Below are 25,370 nucleotides of genomic sequence, written 5' to 3'. Positions count from 1 at the left end.
GTGAGCCATCTTGCATAAAGTATATCTTAGTTATGCCATTCATATCATAACCATATTTCTCTGAAGAATATGGGGTGTAATGTCACACTATGGGTACACTTAAAGATGCTGTTTTGGACAGGGTGGGCTTGTCAGCGAAAGAATACCACCAAAAATCCCAAGCAGCTAGATGGAATGGTGGGATATGTCCCAGGGCTTTTGCATAGAAATTGCCAGACTGGGCCAATCATTGGTTGAGGCCAGAAAGTCAGAACTTTAAAGGCCCTCACGGACTCAGTTATTCTGGAACAGTTTACACCAAGCCTCCCCAAGGCTATGAGAGTCTGGCTCTGGAGACGTCAGCCAGAATTGTTAGAGACCACTGTAAAATTAAAAGAGGAGCATATAGAAGCAGACTTTCCATGAAAAGAGCTCTGTTCTCCTCTACAGCAAGGAAGGGAGGAAAGAAGCTTAAGGACCCTTATTTATTGAAGCCCTGGAATTGGTCATGAGAGGCAAACAAGGGTGCCCCAATTCCCTGCTTAGTGATTTGTTACCAGTGCGGGGGCAAAGGTCATATAAAAAAAGACTGCACCTACATGTACAGGTGGGTTTGCATAATTCTATGGGTGGACAGGTGTAAAAGGAGGACCTGAGATAAAGAAAATTCCCATCAAACTAGGCAGGATAACTACAGAGGGACGTTATGGATTCATTGGAAGCATGTTCCCTTGTACAGAGCACCTTAGTTAGACCACAGTGGCAACAGGAGAGAGTGACGATAACAATGTATTGAGTACATGGGGAAAAGAACACTTATCCCATGTCAGTTGTTCCATTGAAAGTAGAAGGAAAGTTTAAATGGCAGAGAGTGGGTGTAGTAAATCCATTGCCTTACTTGATAACACAAGGAACTTATTGGAGTCCATTTCTCTTAGTAAAAAAGGGGCAGATGAGGGGAGTGAAAGACCCCAACAGATAGGTCCGTGTAAAGAAAACACAAATGTAGACCCTCCAACTAGCCTTCCAGGTGCAGTGTTTAATAACCCTAGACATACCATAACAAGCCCAGAAAGAACAGATGTGCTGGAGGATTTGGGAAAGAAAAACTTGAAGAGGGCAGAAGATCAGGGAGTACTAGATCAGGGACACCTAAAGGAGCAGGAGAGCAGAGGCTCAACCAACTCCCAGGAGGACCAAGCCATGTGCAAGGCACAGGATGATGAACATACAGAAGAGAGGGAGAAGAGTACCAGTAAAGAGGACTTGACAGGCAAACTTGCCCCAATAGTCCCAAGCCAGGGGCATGATAAGTCAGGAGAAGAGAGGGATTCTGATATTGAGGCTCTGGAGGAACAATTATCTCAAATAGATACAAGCCAGGAACAAAGTAAGCTGGAGGAAAGATCCATGGGGTGCGACTGGTGTGATGACCTCTGGGCTGAGGTGGAACTGTGGGGGAAACCTCTGCCCTCCAAATTTACTATTTTCACAAGTAGAAGGCAGGAGACCGGAGACCCTCCCCAGTGGTCTGTGGAAGACCAGTCTGAAAGGGCTGAGGAAGCCCCAGTAGAACCTCAATGCCATAAAGAGGGTAGGACTTGGGCAGGAAAAAAAGACCTCCTTGGGAGGCGGGAAAAGGTCTCAACTGGAATAAGTGGGGAAGGTATGTGACAGCACGTTCTGTGACACATTGGTTGGTGCAAAGGCTTAATGGAAGTTAATTAACCTGTCTCTGTTGGGGATCACTGATACTTGGGTGGCAGTTGCTGGGCTGAGGAGGCAATTGGCTCAGTAATTTAGAGGATATGTATTTGGAAGGAACAGATTATGCAGCGTACTAAGGATAAGAGAAGGTCTGCCCTGTGACACAGGCCCATCCCAGATAGGAGTATAATTAGCAACAACATCATTATGCATTTCCATTTTGACAATATCTATTTGAGTGGTTCTGCTCATGTCTTAACCTTGTGCTGCAGGCCGAGAGTGTTTTGTGTCAGTAAACTTTGGAATTAACGTATAGCCCAATAGTGGTTCCTCAGAATAGGCAAGCACGTTGTGTAGTCTGTTGAATATAGTCTATGGACAATATCCTAGTCTGTGCACATGGATGTTGATGGACTTGAAGAAATTACATGGGCTGCTGTGGATTCCAACCGGTAGGAGCAGAAGCAACCAAAGCAGGGACCTCTGGACATTCAGTGAACTTTCTACAGTTTTGACTGGCCTTTCTCTGCCCTGTGTTCGCTGGCTGTTTGCTTCAACCTTTGCCCTCCTTCACAGTCTTTTAACATCAGTTTCACTCTTTGACTTTACCCCTTGCCCTCTTCACTCCCCCTTTCCTTCCTATTTACCTTATCCCCTCCCAAGTAATCCCCACCCCGAACAACAATAAAAAAAATCATGGAAGTAGTATGATGTTTGCTGAGAACACATTGTTCACTCCACGCTGCTTGTGTGTTGTACCACTTCCCCCCACCCTATGTCTGTCTTGTCTGTTTAGATTGTAAGCTTTCTGGGTCAGGAAGCGTCTACTACTCTGCACACAGAGGGGGCCCCCATTCTTGGTTGACCTTTCAGCACTATGATAATAAAATATTAATAACAGAAGCTTTGGACTTCAGCAGTCATTTGGCATGGGCATCTTGTAGATTTTGCAGACAGTTGGCTGGGTACTTTGAGGATTGAAGTACTGTGCAAAATGACATTAGTGTTGACAGATCAGGTCAGGATTTGTGAAGCTTACTGATACATTGTTTTTTTCGGAAGATTACAACTTTAGGCTAGGTGCTGGTAGTAGGAGTGTCAGATGCCCCTTTTCAGTGTGGTAGTTATTATTTTGGTGGTTAGTTCTTCCCAAACTATAGAGGTTCAGATGTTTGGGGGAAGCCCCCTTTCTCTGTGAATTAAGGATCAACACACCTTTTTCAGGAAAGGAGGTAGGAATGATCACGCATCCAATCAGGTCAGGTTGCCTTTCAGTCAATAGGCTCTTTTGGGCTGCAGACTTGTAGGCCTTAGACATAATGATGATTCTGTTATGACCTTAGTTTTAAGTGGGCTCTTAAGCCCTGGGACTGTGATGCTCCAGATTTGAGCATCAAAGAAGAGAAGGCAGTGACAGTTGGAGCATCTGTTGCCTTCCCCCTTTTTGACTGCTGATACGACAGGTTTCCTTGAGAAGCTGTCATGTTATAGAACTAATTAATAAAGTAGCAGCCATTTGGCCAGAAATCCAGATGTCTATATATTCATCCTCTTTGGCCCTGCCATTTGCAGATAGTTCTTCCCAAGTGGGTAATGTAATTGTATTCTGCCATCTTATTTATAGAAGTTCTAAATTTTTCTTTGTCAATGAGACTTTAAATTTTAGCTTTCTTTTTTTATTTTCAAAGGGGGGAAAAGTGTTAATTTTTTTTAAACTTGATTCTGGAGTAATTTCGGACTTTTTTTTTTAAACCTTGTTATATAAGAGTGGCTGATAAACCAATCTGAAATATCGAGATCCCAAACTTCCAAATTTGGCTAGTATTATAAAAACTCTAACATGTCGCTTATTGGTTTAAATATGGCCATAGGCTAAGTATGACCACAGTCTCCTATGATGTCTTCTAAATAGACATACCTGCTGTGAATCTTACCAGAGCCATTTTCTGATTCCATTATCACCTTAGTACCAACATATTCTTATTATTCTAGGAGGTACCATGTATAGAAAATGCTTTCCTACTTAGTTCTGAGGATGGTATCCTGATCTTGTTGAAGTCAATGGGAATTTTGGTATTGAATTAATTGGGGTCAGGATTTTGCCCCAGGTGTTTGCTTAAGAGCCAGATGTCTTGCACATCAATCCTTTTTAAAAAGAAATTTTGGAGGTGAATTTAGTGCTTGTGGTTGACAACCCTGATAAAGCCCTGTCTGCAGCAGGTACATACCAGACAGTGACTCTGCAAGTTTACTCATGATGTCCTGCCAATGCACCTCAACTGTGATCTTGAGGAACTGTCTCCAGAGATGAGAAGGTGGGTTCAGTCACCAAGTCCTCAGCTTCTCTGCTGAGACTGACAACAGCAGCACCAATTATGGTGACATTGATAACTGACCCCAGGAACTGGACTGAGACCACAAAAATGAATTCATGTCAGCTGAATTCATGAATTCATAGCTGCCTGGAGGTGGATTCAGGCCAATAATTTAAAGATGAAAGGATCTATATCCCACTGACATGCTCTTGAGCAATGCTTGCGTTTCACAATTCTGAAATTTTGCTTTTGAATACCATTGAATACTGGTAGAGAAGTACAAAAAGTTCAGGAGGTTCTGCTATCAAACTGTTTTACAACTCAGAGCACTGAGGACTACAAAAGTTCAATAGCAATTTAGCAACCAGTTTTTAAAATCTATATGCCTGATGTAGTAGTGGTAATTTGTAAATAAAGTTACAAGTCTATAAAAGGTAATAAGCATTTATGTATCTCAACTGAATTCTGCAAACCAAATGTTAGCTCTCAAAATGTTTTTATTATTATAGTGCATGGGCATACAGTTGTCTCTGTAATAAATAAAAGTAAATGATAGCCTTTCCATGCAACATTTTGTTTTACGGTAGCAAGTAAAAATAATGCTTAAATCGTATAAACATTAATGATGTTAGTCACAACCATTCCATAGATTAGCTTTTTACCTCCCTTTAAATAAATTTGTTATTAGATACGGCACATATTTGATATTTCCCATTGCTACATATTTACAATCTTTGTGGTGGTACTAAGAGTTTTTGATAAATGCCATATATGAGAGTGTTTATTGTGTATTAGTGGTTTTAGTGAACAATAATTTCTGTAAGAGGTTAGCCCAAAAAGGGTTACTAACTACATTTTCCTAAGTAATGTCAAAGTGGTCTACCATTGGAATTTACAGGGGAGAAGAATGTTGCAGCTAGTGGAGGAGGACATTTTAATCACTTTAATGGTGTGACATGTAGAGTTAATCACTTCCCTTTGAGCCTCTATGTGAAAAAAAAATTAACATACTATTACTTATGCATTAGATTAATATTGTGCTCTTATATATGTTGTCAAATATAATAAATTAGGTTTACAATTATATGGCACATTTAAAAACTTGAAAGTTTTACTTTTAAAAAAAGCTTCAGTTTATTTTTTTAATCATTTAAGTTATTAAGCAATTTCAAATAGTTTTCCGTCTGATTTTTTTTTTATTTTTATTTATTTATTTATTTTGAAGTCCGGAGAGGAGAACATTCTTCTGTTTACAGTTCTGCTGAACAGCATCAATTGTGTCTGATAGAAGTTTGGGTGGCCTGACTTTTCCTGTGTCTTTGAAATCACTTGATGGCAATGGAACTGGTTTTTACCCTTGGAGTAAACAATGTTGTAAATTTTTTTGCTCACTGGGGGGTGATTTGGATTCTCATTAAAGTCAGATAGCCTGTGGACAGTCATTAGATGAACTTCTTTTCACAACTCTGATGTCCATTACAAATATTATCTTCTACCTTACTCTTGAGTTTTTCTTGAGAATAGACTGCCAGTATAGGGGTTTTGAAAAGTGAATGGTTGTCCAACCGAGACTCGGTAGAGAGAACCAAATTTGGTTATTTTTTGACTGAGGTCTGGTCTCCATAGATTAAGGGCTAGCTCATTGGTCACCTGGTCTGCATAACCTTTGTTCGGAAAATGGACATACCTCATTCATATAACAGAGAAAGATGATACTTGTTACTATAATTAGATGTCCTCTGGCTGTAAACTCACCAGAATTCATAAAATAATCAAGGTTGGTCCTGAGCAGTAACTAGGAGGGAGACTTCCAAAGGAGCTTACATCCTGAAGTCAGTAGTGTTGATGACTCAATAGGGGCTATTTTTCCTACTGTATCAGTACTGAAACAAAGTCCCAGTATATTGGAAATGCAGTCTTTCAGGCAATCTGTAAAACTGAGGAAATTTAAAAGATCCCACGACAGTTTTTCCAAAGGAAGGAATATTAAGGAAGGAATTGCTGTCCTAACCAAATTTGAGCTTTGGTTTTTACATTCTCTCGTCTTAATTTTCTCCGTAGAGTCAGTTGGAGTCATTTTGCTTCCTTTCCTTAAAAAATAAAACCATAAAACTTTTAGTTGCCTCTGCACATTCCCATCCTTAGGATGCATCCACGGTGTGGCTTGGACTGATAGAACATTGTAGTAGCAGCATCTGTTGGAGTGCTCTTGAGCCCCATATCCCTCACCTCCGAGCTTTTCACACTCAGAGGGTGGGCCTAAAAAAGGCAGTATGGCATGTCAACTGCTCACTTCCTTCCAACTTCAATAGCAGATGGACCAGGCACTTCACCAGATCCTAGGACACAGATTCATTAGAACTGATAGTTCCCAGTGCCTCTGCCTTAGGGCTGGTCTACACTGGGGGCAGCAGGGGGATCGATCTAAGATACGCAACTTCAGCTACGCGAATAGCATAGCTGAAGTCAAAGTATCTTAGATCGAATTACCTGGGGTCCACACGGCGCGGGATCAACGGCTCCCCCGTCGACTTCGCTACCGCTGCTCACTCTGGTGGAGTTCCGGAGTCGACGGTGAGCGCGATCAGGGATCGATATATCGCGTCTTAACGAGACGCGATATATCGATCCTGGATAAATCGGTTGTTACCCGCCGATACGGTGGGTAGTGAAGACCTACCCTGAGTTAGGCTTTCGTTCTTCTGTTTTTCTTTTTGTTTCCTTGGTTTTTGACTTAAGATCTTAGTGCCCTGGCACAGGTCCTTAGATCCGATAATAGGAACTGCAGACAAAGAAACCAGGAGTTAGAGGTATTCCTCTTACCCTGCCATTTTTCCTGCTTGACACATTCATTGACACTGTTTGGCATGCATTGTTCGGAGGTGAATTTCTCTTTTTATTGTTCCCTTTGTTGCACCTTCACCGAGGGCCTAAAAGAAGTGTCTGAATCGCCTTCAATATGTTAATACAGGAAATATTAGTGACTAAACCTTCCAGCTCTGAAATGTAGGGATCCATAAAATCCCAACCCAGGTGTTTGCCTCCTTGACTTGAGCTATACCTTGGGTGCTGGTCACTATGAATTCGCAAAGGCAGGTGTCAGCCTGTGTCTAAAGAGCCAGTCCTCAAAAGCATACTCTCAGGATCCAGTACTTCCATTCCATGCATCAAAAGCAAAAATATATTCATAAGATTCTGGCCTCAGAAATTAGAGCACAGCAAACTGTGAACAGTTGAGGGCCACGGCCATATCCGAGATCCGAGCCTATTGATTCCATGCTCAAAACCTCTTTACAACCATAATAAGGTACCCAGTCAATTGCCAGGATGCCTCAGGTTCATTGCATCAAGTCCCTGGAACATTCTCATTCAAATCTGCCTTTGGGTCGGAGGGCCCCTCATGTAGCACCAGAGACGTTATTCTTGATGCTTAAAGATAAAGGAAAGAGAAATAAAAAAATCTTACAAAGCTAAACCTGTTTCCCTGTCGATGCAAACCTCCCTGGAGATACGTGAATCCAGCCTCAAATCTCTACTGGTTTGTCAAGCAATATCTCTCACCCCTTTTGGCTTTTCATTTAACCAAGCCATTATCATCATTGAAAAGTGCTTCAACTCCAAAATCAGGGAACCTAGAGAGCACCGTCAAGACAGTCCGTTCCAAGATTTCAGGTTGTGAGATGGACCTTCCTTCCCCAGGAATTATAACAGTAAATTCCCTACTGGGTACTGGCAGGACTGAGTTGCAGGGTGGTTTTGATTTAAATCAATTTGATTGGTCAGGAAGATGCGATTTAATTATGGATTTCTACAGAAAAGTGCATTCTTGTTGGTTGTTATAGCCTTAATACGTATTCTTCACAACTCAGAGATAGATGTAGGTTTCATTTTTAGAAGGTACACACTATACATTTTTAAAGTGATTTTATTTTGAAAACTTTTCAGATTAGTTTTACAGCTATATCAGTAAATGAATGATTGCTTGGTTATTTAATTTACCAAAGGTAATTGAAGCTGATATTTATGAAGTCATTGGAAGGTGAACTATCTCCAATTCAACAGGTTAATCATTAATATTTGGAGGATTTTCTTGCCATGCTGTATTAGGAGGAGAATGTCACCAGACATTTAAATTGTTTTATTTAACTAAAACAACAACATTGTGTTCTGGATTTTTTTCATCAACATCAAACACATAATATTTTAACAAAACAACTATATGAATTTTTGAATTGAGTTAAAAATTCAAGTTTTTTTTTAAATCAGGTTTGTTTTTGTTAAAATCGTTTTTAACTAAAATAGTTAAATGAAATTAAAAAAAAAAATTTTAATTGACTATGTCAGCCAGGTCAACATGAGAAACTTAAAATATTGGTTTCTGCAGCTAACTCAGTCGTCTTCATCTTTATTTTCCTGTTTGTTCATAATCTGGAAAAGAAAAACAAGCTTTCCTGCTTTTTCAGGTTCCAAATGATTTCTCAATTTGCAATGAATTAGTCCAAAGGAAGAAAATAGTCTTTCTACACCAACAGAAGAAGCTATTGCTGTTAAAAGTGAGATTATCACTTCAACAGTCTCTGAATCCAAGTGCTTAAGTGACTTCAATCAGTTCACTGGTGTGACTTTCTTTAAAACATCATCAGCAAACACATATTTCTTGAATGGTTCACCCTTACGTCTGAAGTTTATTATAGTTGGCATTATGGAGGGATGATTGCTGGATGGCCATGTCATAGCCAACTCTTCTTCTTCAACAGTTAATGTTTGACCCTGGTACCAAGTATTGAGAATATTTGCAGGAAAATGAGCCGGAGATAGTGCTTGTCCCATTTGTTTTGGGGGTTTTAATGCTTGTAATTTAACTCTGTCATTGCATATTTCTCTCTTTAAGATCTCACTCAGTTCCTTCCAAATTTCAACAAAGTCAGCAAGGAAACAGCGATTTTCCTGCATTTTGTTCAAGGCTACAGAAATAGGCTTCAGGGTACTCAGCATGTGTTCAACATTTCTCTTAAGCCCAATGTTGATAACTTTGGCTGTGCAAGTGCCATCTATTTTTTCACAATTTTGTTCACAGACTGTCATCAGATTAGGCCAGTTCTTGATACAGTGCTCAAAACAGTCCACTACTGAGTTCTTGTGGCACGTCTTGTGGGAGAGTTAGCTTGGTTCCTCCCACTTTTTTCAGAGCAGCTGCTGCAAAGTGGTTGTTACGGAAGTATTTTGCAATTTCAAAAACATTAGCCTTTATTTCTGGAACATTGAAGTTTTTGGCTAGGAGGTGCATCAAATGAGCACTGCAACCGTATGTTATTAGCTTGGGGACTCTCTTCACTCTCTTCTAAACAATTTTGTCTCATCTTGGATACGTTTGCAGCACTGTCTGTGACCAAGCTGCGTACTAGACATTTGAATTTTTTTTCAGTTTGTTATAGCTTTTACTGCTACTTCTTGTAAGTATTCTGCTGTGTGTGCATTTCCTGATGTATCAATTGTTTCTGTAGGGAAGACATTCCCTTCTTCTGTTGTCACACAAGCACATACAACAGGATCATTGTGGACATTGTTCCACCCATCAAGATTCATTTTAACAGTTTTACCCTCTAGACCTTTTGCACACTGCTCAGTTTCTCTTTCATGCACTTTATCCAGCAATTAGCCTGTGACATCTGCTCTGTTGGGTGGACTGTATCCTGGTCTTAATGACTGAACCATGTTAATGAAGTGTGTGTTCTCAATCATATGGAAAGGAGAGTTTGTTGTAAACAAACCGGGCAATTTTTTCATCAGTTACCTCTTTTTGTAATCTGCTGGTTCTTGTCACAAACTTATCTATGGTTGTTTCTGGATGATGGAAATTTTTTTTCTTTTTGCTACAGGTGATATACTGTCGCTATGTGGCATACATGATGTGATTGAAACACTATCATTGGCAGATAACTCTGACATTATAGAAAATTATGGTGATCTTGAAGGTGGATAGTCTTCAGAATCCTGTATGTTGAGGATGGATTCTCCTAAACAAAATAAGTCAATGCAGTTAATTAATTATTATTACCATACTGCTCATTTAGTATCACAGTACTCATTGCATTCACTGACACTCAGTACTACTTTAAAGGTGAAATTGTAAAAGGAAGATCTGCCTATTTCAGCTATTTATTTTTTATCACAACTGCATCTAAAATTATAGTACCATAGAGTAACAACTATATTTTTTGCTCAAACATGAGAATTCAAGAATAGTCCAAAAGGAAGACAAGCAGCCCTTAAGAAAGAAGTATGAAATAAAAAAGTTTACCAACCTGAAGATCGTGCATGTTCAGACATATTCCTTTCATGATCTTCAATGCAACTTCCTCCTGAGAAGGAACACTTTTCATGATGTTGTTTCATTCGGGCAACCAGGCCTTGCATTTCTTTGTTGCACTGTTTGCATTTTGCAAGCATGCCTGTTTTACCCACAGGTAGAGGAACTTCATTAAAATATTCCCAAACTGGGTCTCTTTTATGGCCTGCTGCCATTATAGGTTTTCCCTTCTAGAGAGAATGGTATGGTAGATCTCAAATCAATGAAGGCTACACTCAGAAAGACCTCAAGACTTCTGGAATATGCTGTTCAAACAGTTTCACTTTTGTTTCTACTGCCGGTCCCTCCCTTCTCACATTTATCTCCAGACTTCTCCTTGTCCAGATCTATTCCATGCCCAACAATCTTCTGTTCATTGAACTTTTTGAAACTTTGCACTTTTAGAGAGATGTAAGGGATTGACTCTGTGTACACAAATTAGCAGAGGGACAATAGGGTTGAGGGCTGTTATTTCTCGCCTCTATATATTATTTATTTATTTTAAAACATTTTTGCTGTTAACAAGCATGTTATCTCTGGAGACCCAAATTCACAGTTTGAGAACTGTAAAACTAAGCATCTCTGATGGTATCTTCTAGACTGAGCACTGAGTCCCATTGGGTAGATAAAAAGATTAACCTAAATAATCTATACAGAAGCCCCTGGAACCCGTAAGATTGGGTATCTAATCCATGAACTATTGGATCTCATTTACAAAACTTTTCCTAAACATTACATGAATATATTGTCTCATACTTCAGAATTTATAATCCCTATTCCATGATGGGATATCTTTGAGTTATAATATATCTTTATCTTTAGATAGGATTTTTTTGAGGAAAAAACCTATTTAAATTTTAAAAATGTGATTTTTTTTATTTATTTTTTTAAAAATTATTGATTTTTATCCACCCTGCTGAGAGGTACCACTAGGAGGCAATGTGACGATCTTGGCCACTCCCTAGGGGTTGCCCTGAATTAGAGTTGAAGAAAGGCAGCTGCAATGGGAGGTTTCTCTCAAAAAGGTATAGGGGAAATACCCCACCCCAGAACCATCCTACTCAGATCTGTCACTCCTAGTACGAAGGGAAGAGTCTCCTTTGCTTATCCCCAGTATTCTGTCTGAAGAAAAACTAGAGAGGCCTATTGAACTTCTGGATACAGAGCCAGATGTTCAAACTCTGCTGGATGACAATGTGGGTGTGTCGTCATCTTCCCCTGCAGAAAGTATGCTCCAATTACACAAACTCATACAAAGAATGGTTCTACCTAAGCATTTAACCTTTGTTAACCTGAGAGGAAATTGTACAGCCAGTTTTCAATATTTTGGGTTCACCCTTCAGGAGTGCTGGATGGTTTATTGCAGCCAGCAAACATATCTGGTTAAACCCAGCATCTGGACCAGGAGTGTCTGTCTGGGTTTTTTTTGTTTTTTGTTTTTGTTTTTTAAACAGATGAGTTAACCATCTGTCACTTGGGAAGTTTTTGTTTATCCAGACCATCCAGCTCCAGATTCATTGGTAGTGGTGACGGCCACTAAAAGAGCTGAAAGATAGCAACTCCACTATACCATTTCAGCTAGAGAGGGTGAGAAGCTAGACTCTGCATGGAAGTATATTCTTCTCTGCCACATTTGGACATTACAGTGGCAACCTATCAGACAGTAGGGTCCTCATACAAATATTAGTAATGGGAGAAAATAGCTTTGTTTGTTCAGTCATTATCTGAGGCCCAAAGAAAACCGGCCAAAACTCTGACTATGCATGCCTTGAGAGCATCCTTCAACACTTCTGATGTGGTACACTTCTACCCAAATATAACACGACCCGATATAACACGAATTCGGATACAACGTGGTAAAGCAGCGCTCCGGGGGGGGCGGGGAGGGGGGGCTGCGCACTCCAGCGGATCAAAGCAAGTTCGATATAGCGCAGTTTCACCTATAACGCGGTAAGATTTTTTTGGCTCCCGAGGACAGCCTTATATCGGGGTAGAGGCGTATGTAGAGCTGTTGTGCCATTCACGATTAATTTGAATAACCACTCATGACTATATTCATTTGGACTTCCTCTGGAAACAAAAATCCAGATAGAGTATCTCCCATTTGATAGTGAAGTGCTGTTTAGCTTTTGAACTGACAGAGTTCTAGAGAAGTTGAACCTGCAGTGTCCCTGAGGATTTCTCAGAAAAAGATCTGATGTACCAGCCTTTTGTTACCAGAGGCAATCATATCCTTCCTCTACTTCCTGTTCATTTATAATGAAGCAGTACCAACAACAGCCCCGTATTCAGCTACAGCATAGAAGCAAACTCTATAAACCATGGGCTAAAGGAAGACCTGCTGCACCATCTCCCTTTGTTCTGACCCCTTTTACTCAGGTTTTACAAGATACATGAGTAGCCCAGATCAGTTTTAAACCTACAAGTTGCTGTCCCTTCATTTTAAAACTACATCTCCTGTTTGTTAGATCCTTGGACTATCATCACCAAGGATCTTACAGATTCTCCAGCAGGATTACTCCATTCAGTTCTACGCACTCCCTCCCTTCCACCCTTCTTACCCATCCCGCTTCAGGAACTCTTCTCAAGAGAACTCACTAAGATCAGAAGTCCATTCACTCCTAGAGTCAGGTGCCATAGAGGAAGTTTCTGAAGAGTTTGAGAGGAAAGGCTTTAGTCCAGGTACTTTCCGATCCCAAAAGAAAGATAGAAGTCTCTGACCCGTTCTAGACCCTGAGTAGCTGAACTCTTTCTAGCTTCAGTTATCCCCTTTTTATCTGCCCAAGAAAGGTTTGGGGGTCCTTGATATGCAGAGCTTTTTTTTTTTTCCCCCACATCTCAATCAGACCTTCACATTTGAGGAATTAAATGCAGTGTGTTAGTCCTTTCTCTCTCAACTATAGAGCAGAGTGGCTCAAATAGTTACTGACAATACTACATCAATATTTTCCACAAACAAGCAGACTAAAGCACATTCAAGCCAACTGTGCACAGAGGCCATAGCTCTAGGGCAGTGGTGCATGCTACAGCAAATTAATCGTATAGCTCACCACCTTGTAGACAGGGACAACATAAAGGTAAGTCAGCTGAACAGAGGCTTACACAATCAATGCTAGTGGTCACTCAAGAATTCAGTAGAAAATTACATAGTCTCCCTGTGGGGGTATAGATTGAATAAGAGTTAAAATTGGATTTATGCTCGTTGCCCATAAAAAGAACCTTTCCCACTTGTGATCATAACACTGGACAGTCTAAATCTTCAAGAGATAGACATGATTGCAGCAAGACACAGTTCCAAATGTCAAAGGTTTTGCCCCAGAGCCGGAACAGACAACCAGTCCATTTCAGATGTTTCTTCTAGACTGCAGGGTACGTCATTTCTAGGTGTTCCCTCCAATTCCTCTGATTTAGAGAGTCCTCAGGAAAATTAAACAAGACAGAGTCAGGATTGTTTTGATTGCCCCAGTGTAGATGAGACAAAAATGGTTCTTGGATCTCCTGCAACTATCACAAGACTATCTGTCTCTCCCTGAAATTCCAGGCCCAGCAGGTAGGTTGGATTTGCCATCTGGAGCCAGACTCTCTCCACTTGAAAGTATTGGCCTTAGGATTTTTACAGATCTAGACTATCCAGTGTTATGATAGCAAATGGGAAGGGTTCTTTTTATAGGCAACCAATAATAGCATAAGCCCAATTTCAGCTCTTATTCACTCCGTGCTGAATTACTTACTTCATTTGAAATCATTGGGATTCTCCATATCATTGGGAAAAGTACGTCGTAAGCCATCTCCGCTTATTATAGCTTAGTAAAGCAAACAACTGAATTCAGCCATGATATAGTAAAACAATTCTTGAAGAGGTTAATAAATGTCTACCCAACAGAGAACCCGAATGTACATGGTACCTCAATCTAGTATTTAGTCAGCTCATTAAACCTTTCTTCAAACCTATGGGAGAATGAAACTGGGGACACTTTCAGTTAACACAGCTTTTACTGTAGCTACTAGTGAACAAGCTGTAGGCGCTCATGGCTAACACACACACACACCCCGCTTGCAGTCTGTGATAAAGTGGTCCTTTGTCCACACCTGATATTTCTCCCTAAGATCGTAGCATAATTCCATCTAAACCAGTCCATAAAATTGCCAGTATTTTTCCATAGTTCTAACGCTCACTTGGGAAGTTACGTTACACACTTTAGATGCTAAGAGAGTATTCCTTAGGCTTATCAATGTAGGAAATCACCTAGTGGTGCAGTTCCAAATGAGAAAAGAAAAGGAAAAGACGTAACTTCAAAAAATTTCATCCCAATGCCATTGTAAGTTGGTTAGATTCTGTACTGATGTGTGTTTTAAACACATTGCTGTTCCTCTTCCAGAAGAGCCTGGAGTATACTTGGCTACAGTGAAGGCTATGTCTATGGTTTGCCTTAGACGTTCCCATATTAGAAATCCTTAGCGTTACCACTTGGAAATCAGTTCATATTTTCACAAAACGTTATTCCCTAGATCTGGCATCTAGAACAGATGCACAATTTGGTAAAGCAGTATTACATTCTCTATTTAACTAGACATCCTTGTCCCACTGTCCAGGAAGGAGTACTGCTTACTAAACTCCAACAAGTGGGAATGTGTAGAGGTCATTTCAAGAAGAAATGAAGGTTACTTTGAGATTAGTTCTGCACACACTCACTCCCTGCCCACCTTCCCAACTCTGAGTCCTAATTTCAGCTTTGGACTTAAAGAGGTGGTGGAAGGCACTTAAGTGGTCACCCTCTCTTATAGCTATGTCCTCTGAACATTCACAACAGCAAGGAGAGGGACAGGAGACAACAAGAAGGCTTCAATAGGCACAGCTATTAGAAGTTTTCTCCAGTTCAAGATGCACCATCGGTGCGCCCTAAGAATGTGAATGTGCAGAGGTCATCTCAGAGAATACTGTTTACAGGTGAATCTTCATTTTTAAAACTTTGAAAGGTGTGTCTCATGCATTCAATCCAATTGGAAATGCATTTTCTGCACCTTAACCTTCATCACTGTCAGTATGGCAGCTTCCTATTCTGTTAATTATTATTTTTATTACATGCAAGAGACTTTATTTTTTTTTTAAATAGTGATTTACTCTTTCGTTATGAGGTGTAGTGTAATCTGTAGTGATCTTTAGTGGGGCTATTAGATGCTACAATAATACAGAAGATAATAATATACAGTAATCTTCATGAAAGTTTTTCTGCAAAACAGAAAAATTTTGAGATTTGGAGAATACCAATAGTTGCTCCATAGTCAGGGTTAAAGTCTCTGGAAATTTATTTTCTGTTTAATAGGCTTCAGTAGAGTACACAACAAGGTAGAAATTTTAATTTGCTAGCAAGTGCATAGTTATAAAGCATGATATGTCAGTGCAACACACTGAACTGAGTTGACAGAACAAGGAGTAATGGTCTCAAGTTGCAGTGGGGGAGGGGAGAGTTAGGTTGGATATTAGGAAAAACTTTTTCACTAGGAGGGTGGTGAAGCACTGGAATGGGTTATCTAGGGAGTTGGTGGAATCAACCAAGTTTTTAAGGTCAGGCTTGACAAAGCCCTGGCTGGGATGATTTAGTTGGGGATTGGTCCTGCTTTAAGCAGGGGGTTGGACTAGATGACTTCCTGACGTCCCTTACAACCCTGATATTCTCTGATTCTATGAGGTTGATTTTATCAATTAAAATAAATAAGTATCAAATGGTGTTAGCCCTTGAGAAAGATTGAATGGAAATTCAAATGTTTAAATAAAAAACAACTCTGCAATCTGTAATCTTAAATATAATTTTACATTTATTCTCTTAAAAAACAAACTAATTTCTCCTCCCTCATTGTTAATAATTGTTACTAGACATCCTGTGTTCAGTTGGTGATGTTTGGAATGTTCACTTAACCGCTTTATTGAATGAACTTCACCAAAGATTTGATCCTGCACTATTGAAATCAATAGGAACAGCATCAGACCCTAAATGTGTTATATTATTAGAGTACTTTGGGTAAAATGAATATAATATGACTTGTTTTTATTCTACATTGTTTGAGATTGCAAAAAGTGTTGAGTATTGTGGATGTTTAGAAAAATATGATAGATGGCTTTAACTGGAAAATCCTTGTGATGTTTTTATAAATAGTGTGTACTTTTTTTTTTTTTTTTTTAGTGATCTAGTCATCTTAAACTATATCTCATGCTCAACTTCACTTTTTGCCTAATTACGTATGTAGCTTCCACTTTTTACTGGCCAGTTTTACCAACCTTGTAATTTTTACTAATGGCTAGATATAGTTGCTTCAAGCAGAATAAGGAGCTGGGCATTTTAGTAGCTCATTTGTTGGTTACTTACTTCATTCTTTTTCACAGAACAGCAAAAACTGGAGAGCAGCAGTTGATCTGTGTGGACGACTTCTGACTGCCCATGGTCAAGGCTATGGCAAAAATGGGCTACCTACTAATCATACAACAGATTCTTTGCAGGTATGGTCACCTTACAATCGTGTGGTGGTTAAGGCCCCATTCCTGTAAAGGAATCCACATGGGCAGACTCTTGAGTGTAATCAGAACTCTTTGCAGGATCAGTGTCTAAAGTTGTACCCTAGTGGTACACAAAATAGTTCTCCCATCCAGTTATATGAAAGTAGATTTTACTTTAAATGACTGCATAATAAAAGTAAGTTGATTACACACATTTGCATATAGCACACTTAATTTCTTTTGACTAATGTGACTGTCTCCAAAGGTTCATGCTGTTATTGTCCTTCATGATTATTATAATTAATTATGATGGCTCTTTAAAACGGACAATCTATACAAACGTTAATCTGGTTATTTTAGATAATGTTGATTCAGATGTTATAAACCATGTTTTGTTATCATGTTGAAGTAAGTTGTTAAACTTAACTTTTAAGAACCTTAAATCAGTAAAACTTCATGGAAAAAATGACAAATGTTCAGATTTATAAAATGTGACTGGCTAAAAACACATACCACTCTTCTGATTCTTTTCTGCTAGTAACTAGCAGATCGTGGAAGTTCATGAAAGTCATAGCAATTTTTAAAAATAGCAGAAAAAAGGAAAAATGAAAATACAAATCTCAAACGTAAATTTATTGAATTATAGTGATCTGAAATTTCTGGTATAATAACTTGAAAATTGTAATGAGGCTTAGAACCAGGTTTGAAATATTGACCTGTTGTGATAATTGGACCTAGCCTAATTGTGATCTCGACTGTGAGAAGCGAGTATAGATTATAAAGTGTCTCAATAACCTCTAACACCAAATGTTGGGGAAAAGGTGCAAAAAGGAGACAGACTGAATTAGTCCAAACAAAAAGGCTTACTGATATAACTCAAGAACTTTAAGATCTTGAGTAAAGAACTAAGTATGGAAACCGACATCAATGGACCCTAATTGATGTGTTGGAAACTAGGCCTAATTGGTGGACAAGATAAAGAGGAGGTGGGCTATTCCACCCATCACTCCCTTTTGAAGTCCTTAAGGAAAGAGACTTTGGGAGAAATATTGGCTATTGGAACAATCTTCACCCTTCCATCCCCTCTGTCTCCTGGGACCTTGGGCCTCCGTCATCCTGATCCTAAGAGGTGTCTCAACTAGACCAGGCCAGAGAGAGGGTAGCAAGAGGAGGGTAGCAGTGGAGGTGCAGAATTCCCCCCAGGAGTAAAGCAGGAAAGAGCAATCTCTCTCCTCCACTTGCTACCTGCTTTCCCTGGGTGCCTGGCTAGACTGGATGGTAACTACCTTGTGGGTGTTAACACAGTAGCAAACACATTTGAAATATAGGTACATAGTCAATATTCATAACTTCAGCTACTAACATGATACGTGCATGCAAATAGGACAGTCATATTCAGCAAACCATAACTTTTCCATTAACACCTTACATGACATATTTTGTACAAGATTTGTTGTAATTACATAACAGTGGTAGCAACAATAATCTACATAATCATATTTTAATCATACAACGTCACAACCAGAACGACAGTTGTTACCATCTTTAATACCATCTAAGGGATGCTCAGACAAGGAGGGTGTGGTTTTATTTTTTCCTTCTAAAGACTCTTCAGCTAAAGGCAGAGGGAGCAAGGATGTTGTTAAAATGAAAGCCTTATTTAATATTTTACATTTCAGATGCTTTAACTGTTTTTCCTTCTTAATTGTGTGTTCACCAAGGTACTAAACAGGCTGAGGTCTCTGTATACCAAACCCCAAACTCTGTTTAAAATTGTTAAGTGTTGGACAGTTTTAGGGCTGTTTTGGGTTCTTTGGGCCCCTTTATTCTATCTAACTTAATGATACAGATCTCTCTAGAAACTTCCACTCAAGGGCCCAATACATCACAACTGATCAAAATATCATTTTCCTGGGTTTTACTCTTTTTTGTTAACTTTTTCAAAACTGCTACATGACAAGCATATATGTTTTACTCATGCAGATCTGAGATTAGTTTTTTGACTCTTTAATTTACTAGACCTGAAATGATTCAAACACTGAGAGTAATTTTTAAGTTTGATTTACAATAGAAACCGATAACTGACCTGGCATTTTCATATTTGTTGCCATTTTAGCTATGGTTTGTGAGACTAGCACTGTTGGTGAAGTTGAATCTTTTCCAAAATGCAGAATTGGAATTTGAACCATTTGGAAACCTGGACCAACCTGATCTCTACTATGAATATTACCCTCATGTATACCCAGGACGCAAAGGTAAGGCACTTGGTTTATGCTATACTTTTATCTCAGCTGTGAACAATCTTCTCCCCATCGTTAAGTACACAGATTTCAAATAAGGAACCCAAACTGTCATCCATTTTTTAAATGGAGTGAACTTCTAGCTGCTGCTTAGAAGAAAATGATTAATGGTTATGCTAATGCATTTCTTATATTCTAGAGAGAGGATAACGAGAGCTTTTTAATTTGTAGGCAGGCAGAGTTCTATGTGTAATCCAGTACAGTAATATAGCATCTGTTCCAGAGACACATGGTTTTAGTTGGTATTTTACCCTTAATTTAGTGATCACATTATATATATATTTTTTTATCTAATTCACTTAGAATTAAAAAAAAAATACAAATAAAAGGTAGTAGTATATGTGTTTCTGGTGGGGAAGTGGACAGATGTGCATTGACAAAGTCACACAGAATGAGGAAAAAAGGATTCCTGGGTTAAAGTAAATTATCTCTTTTGCCTTTCCTTCCTAAACTCATTCAGTGTGCTGTGAACAGGCAAAATTTGCAGGAGTAATACACATTTTAAGAGTTGAGTAGAGGAATAGATAGTGAAGAAAGATTAAAAGATAGTAAAAAAAAGAAATATTGACTTATTCTTAATGCCAAAGGGGATAATATTATAAGCAGGTTACAAGCAGCTAAAAACAAAGTGACGTATTAACTATAGTATTCGTATTATAATTTTAAAATATAATACCACAATCTGGATAAAAGGAAAGTATAATACCAATTACAATATGTAGAAAATAACCTGCTTCTCATACTGTACTACTTGTACCTTTTGTCCAACGCTTTTCTTAAATCAAAGCTTTTTGCAACTGATTGAAAAATGTTACTGTAAGAAAAAGGTGTAAAATTAAACTGAGCTAATCTGAGAATCAGAAATTGTTTTCATGAAAAAATACTAATCAGATGTGATATTAACCACCTATTTAGTAATTAAAACTAAAAGGATATTAATAATAGGGATCACCCCAGATCTTTAGACCAATTCTGCTGCTGCATGAAAAAATATTGCTAATATTTTAAGAGATCTCTGTCCTCGTGTTCATGCTGTCTCATTGAGGAGGTTCCATAAGTTTCAAGTATCACTGTTGTAGTTCAAAAAGGTGAACTTTTACTAACTATATACAGGTGCTTTTCAGCGTTTTAAACTTTAATAACACCACAACATTGGTGCTAGATGATCCCCAGATTTATCATAGTTCTTTGTTAGAACAAAAAATTCTTGTCCAGTAATTCATAAGCAATAAAGCAATAAGAGAGAGGTTTTATGCTCCACGTGAACAATCTCGGGGACAAAAACATAATCTGTTTCTCAAAGTGTTGAGAGTAGGGTTATTTATAATATCACAGAGTTACAATGTATTGATCCACATTCTCCTCCACCCTGAGTATTAAATTTAAACTGGTTCTTGTTACTTAAAGTGGTTGCCATGTGGCAGCAGGATTTTAATTTTAAGTAGAGCCTAGCTCCTTTGTCCAGCACTACATGGGAACCCTCCTGTTCTTCTCTCTTACTAGGCATAGCAGCCTTCCCAACTCCATGAGTTACTTTCCACAATATTCTAATTCATAGTTGATAGCCATTAGTTGCCAAGGAAGGATGTCAAGAATATCCAGTATCCTTCACATTTATAGAAAAAGATATTATTTAATGCAGTGCATTGTATGACTTTATTTCTTCCATTTAAGCCTCTCAGTAGACCAGCATGGGCAAAAAAGACCAGTTTGGACTCTCTCAAAAGCCAACTCTCATAACTGAGTGGCAATCACCAATCAGAGTCATTGACAGTGAACTTGGCAGAGATTCTGTGTAGCACCTTTAAAATGCATAACATAACTCGCAGGACATCTTGTTTGGATTTGGGGGTAGCTATGGTGGCTTTAAGCCATCTATGAGCTCTTGAAGTCCTGGGCTGTTCTGAGGTTTGGAGAGGCCCTTGATGCAACTTACACAGCCTTGGAGGCCCAGAATCTCCACAGTGCTGTAAGCTGTAGCTGTTTCCTTCTCAGCACCCTTCTACCCCAAGGTTTGCAAGAAGTTCCTTAGGAAGTGGCTTTCCCAAGTTCTTACACTAGGGGAATTCTCCCTAGCTGGATATGGGGCTTGTAGGGCCCTTTTTTGTCACTCTGGCTTTTTTAGGCTACATAAAGGGGCTAGAGCGGGGATGAGGATCTCACTCCTTATCTCCAAGCTTTCATACTTTCTATTTTTTTGTTTTTAGTTTTTTTTACATTTTGATGCTTTACAAGTATTTTTCTTTCTTGCTGTGTTCCTCAGGATGTGATGTTAGCAGTAAAGGTGATATGTTGACAACTTCTTCAGCTTTAAAGATAAGTAATTTTAGCCCAGAAAAAAGTGTCTATAGTTTGTGCCGATGCATGAGGGCTTTTAGCCACAGGAGAGTTTCGAGTAATATGCAGAATTTAGATAGTAGACTGTATATAGCAGGCTATTCGGCAGATATTGCATTGACTCATCCTGAGACTGGATATGAAATACTCTGTTTCTGCAGTGCCATTACACCCAAGATCTGAAATGTCTTTCTCTAACAACAGCTTGTCATGAACTTCATACAGTTGCTAAAATTATCTGTGGTGGAAGGTATGAGTTGTTGGTGAGCATTCTATTTCAAGATTACATATCTGAGGTGCCAAGATCATAGAATGAAGAACTTACAGCAGGGAGATTTTGAACTCATGCCTCACTTCTTATTTACAGTAAGGCAGATCAACCTGCCCTGTAATCTGATCGCGTCTAAGAGAAATCAGATGAAGATTGTATGGAGCTGACCTGCCTCTTATAAAGTTTGGGCTGAGTACTAGATTAAGGCTTGGAAGCACCTATCAAACCTTCATGACTCAAGTTTGAGAAGCGAATTACACTATCTTGCAGAGGACATGAGACAGAGCAATTCTGATTCTGCCTTGAATTAAATTACACAGTGTTGGGATATGAATAAAAGGAAGATAGATTCTATGCATCATTAACCACCTAATTTAAATGATGAACATAAATCATACATATATTTTAGCTAAAGTGCATGAACATATATCCACAATACACTGCTGTTTTCTAATTTTTCTTCTAATTTTATGGTGTAACAAGCATAAAAGTAAGAATTTTTTATTCACAATATATAGCTGAAGCAAGTGATTAAAATGCACTTTAAGAAGAGTGTATATATACAAATAACTTACACAAATTAATTTTAATACATTTATTTTAAATAGTGTGCATAATATCTACCCATTGAAAATATTAATAACAGGAAATTTAATAAATTACAAACTGAAACCATTTGCTTTTTATGCTCCAGCCAAGAAATGTTAAATTTTTTCTCTGGACTGCTTTTAACATCCTTTGTTCCTGCAGAATTGGATAGGCTTACAGCAGAATATAATAATAATAATAAATATAATAAATGGAGATAGGATATCTCCTAGAACTGGAAGGGACCTTGAAAGGTCATTGAGTCCAGCCCCCTGCCTTCAATAGCAGGACCAAGTACTGATTTTGCCCCAGATCCCTAAGTGGCTCCTCCTCAAGGATTGAACTCACAACCCTGGGTTTAGCAGGCCAATGCTCAAACCACTGAGCTATCCCTCCCCCCAAAATCAGGTTTTAGTTCTTACCCCCTAAATTTCCCTTCTCCTAATTTAGCTCCCACTTCCCATGGAACCCCACTGGACTCTGTCGTCTCCCTTATACACCCTGTGACAATGTGGTTCTGGCGGGACCCAACTGAGAGTGCCAATTCAGGACAAATTGCTAAAAACAGGGCAGTTACAGCCCAAGGCTGGGGTTTTTCAGCCTCTAAGGCAAACCAAACCAGCCAGACTAAGAAGACTACGGTCTCACCCCACTGGCTAACCACAAGTCACACAAGCAATTCCCTTAGACACTCCAGTTTCCCAGTATCACCACCAGTGCCACTCGTTATGGGGACAAATGGTTATGAAAACCGATACCCCAATAAAAGAAAAAATGTTCTCCTGATCCCGTAGGACCAAGCCCCAGATCTAGGTCAATATACAAATCAGATCTTACCCACAAATCACGCTGTTGCCAATCCTTTAGAATCTAAAATCTAAAGGTTTATTCATAAAAGGAAAAAGATATAGATGAGAGTTAGAATTGGTTAAATGTCATCAATTACATACAGTAATGGCAAAGTTCTTGGTTCAGGCTTGCAGCAGAGATAGAATAAACTGCAGGTTCAAATCAAGTCTCTGGAATACATCCCCAGCTGGGATGGGTCATCAGTCCTTTGTGTAGAGCTTACATTTGTAGCAAAATCCCTCCAGAGATAAGAAGCAGGATTGAAGACAAAATGGAAATGAGGCCATCGGCCTTATATAGTCTTTTCCAGGTGTAAGAACATCTCTTTGTTCTTACTGTGGAAAATTACAGTAAAATGGAGTCTGGAGTCACATGGGTCAGTTCCTGCATACTTTGCTGAGTCTTAAGGCATATTTGCCTTCTCTCAATGGGTTCATTGTGTAGCTGATGGTCCTTAATGGGCCATCAAGCAGGCTAGGCAGAGCTGACACCAGCTTGTCTGGAATGTCACCCAGAAGCATAGCATAAGTTTGAAATACAGACCGTATAGAGCCAATATTCATAACTTCAACTACAAAATTGATACACACATATAGACAGCATAATCATAACCAGTAAACCATAACCTTGTCTTAGACACCCCATTTGACCCCCTTTATACAAGATTTGGGTGCCACTACAGGACCTTGGTTGCAACAATGATCTATATGGTCCCAGATTATACCAATAACGTCACACACCCTATCTTGCGTTCTGCTGCAGCTGATACTCACAAATCTACCTCTTTACTTCTAACTTGTCTCCTTCAATCCAGTCAGACATCTGTCTTTGTCTCTGACATCTCTTCTTTGAATACCTTTGTATTACAGCAGTGCTTGGAATCCTCCAACTAAGATCAGGGCCTCATTCTGCTAGGCGGTACAAACGTGTAGTCAGAGACTGTCCTTGCCTCAAAGAGCTTGCATTCTAAGTAGATGAGAGAGAGGGGGTGGAAGAAAAAATCTCTGTCTATTAAACTTAATATGGCCAACATGAACCTCTCATATGTTCTCTGAAGCTAACCAGGTCTCTCAGTTTTCTATCACTGTTGACAACACTACCAGTGATACCAGCCTTGTTGTCCCATATGACAGTTTAGGAATATGTTGTCCCTCAAGGGTATAACTAGGAAATCAATGCTCTCACAGCCAGGTGAACTCTGGGGAAAACATGTTTAAGCAACTCTGGGCTCAGAAGGGGTGTGGCACTGGAGTAGGGGGTCTAGACAGCTGGACTACAGGGATCCCATTTCTCAGGAAGGATGTCAAACACATGGTCTGCAGCTGGGAGTGTGCTTGAGAGACCACAGCTAGAAACAATGATCAGTCACTAATAGTACTGGCCAGAAAACAATAATTCAGTTGCACAAAAAATGTTGAGGTTTTGACGTTTTTTTATTCCAGTGTGGAAGGAGGATGAGTCCCTGTTGTAATTTTTTCAAAAAACATACGAGTTAGAGACCCATCCAAGAATAGCCAGTATCCCAGGTGGTAGGGCACCCACCTGGGTTGTGAGAAAATCAGGTTCAAGTCTGAATGAGGCAGAATAGGGACTTGAACCTGCATCTCCTACATCCCAAGCAAGTGCCCCAATCAGCAGGCTATCAAGTCAGTTTCTTTTTGTGGCCCAATGAATATTTAATTTTGTATAACATGGAACAGCTCCAACTGGAGAGACTGAGTCTATAGCCTAGAATATAGGAGACTCAGGGTCAAATCGCTGCTCCGAATTGGGCAGATCAGGAATTTGAACATGGGTCTCCCCCATCCCAGGTGAATGCCATAATCAGTGGGTTGTTGGCTATTTTGGAGTGGGTTTTTCTTTCTTTGTGTTAGTTTTAATTAATCTGCATTTTTCAGTTAAAAACGTATCAAAAAATTTCTGACCATCTCTAGTCACTATTCAGAGCTTAGAAGCACATGGGATTCAGTGGTTAGATTCTATCACAACAGATTGGTATATGTCCAGAGAGCGGGACTGGGCCAAGTTGTGATGCCACATTAATCCGATCTTCCCACAGTCATGTTCACGTTTTGGTCTGTGTTGCCCTCTATGCATGGTACCTCCTTCTGGAGCTAATATGCTAGGTCACTACTCTCTGTTCAAATTCCTCCTTAAAACTCACTGTCAGCAGCAACCAGGG

At 39.3% G+C, this 25,370-nt stretch overlaps 1 protein-coding gene across 4 annotated transcripts in view; it reads left to right on the top strand.

Moving 5' to 3' along the window:
- Window positions 1-25,370, top strand: part of TRAPPC12 (trafficking protein particle complex subunit 12) — a 97,704-nt gene that overhangs the window by 16,466 nt on the left and 55,868 nt on the right. For all 4 annotated transcript variants that reach the window (XR_006174108.2, XM_042848747.1, XM_005289650.4 and 1 more), the window contains 2 exons: window positions 16,733-16,846; window positions 18,960-19,098. Coding sequence is in view for 3 of the 4 variants with exons in the window: in XM_042848747.1 (XP_042704681.1) it covers window positions 16,733-16,846; window positions 18,960-19,098 (253 nt within the window). In the remaining variant the exon portion in view is untranslated. The remainder of the gene's footprint in view (window positions 1-16,732; window positions 16,847-18,959; window positions 19,099-25,370) is intronic.

Source organism: Chrysemys picta, chromosome 3 (assembly GCF_011386835.1).
Source record: "Chrysemys picta bellii isolate R12L10 chromosome 3, ASM1138683v2, whole genome shotgun sequence".
NCBI lineage: Eukaryota > Metazoa > Chordata > Testudines > Emydidae > Chrysemys > Chrysemys picta.
This window is presented reverse-complemented; position numbering and strand designations above follow the sequence as displayed.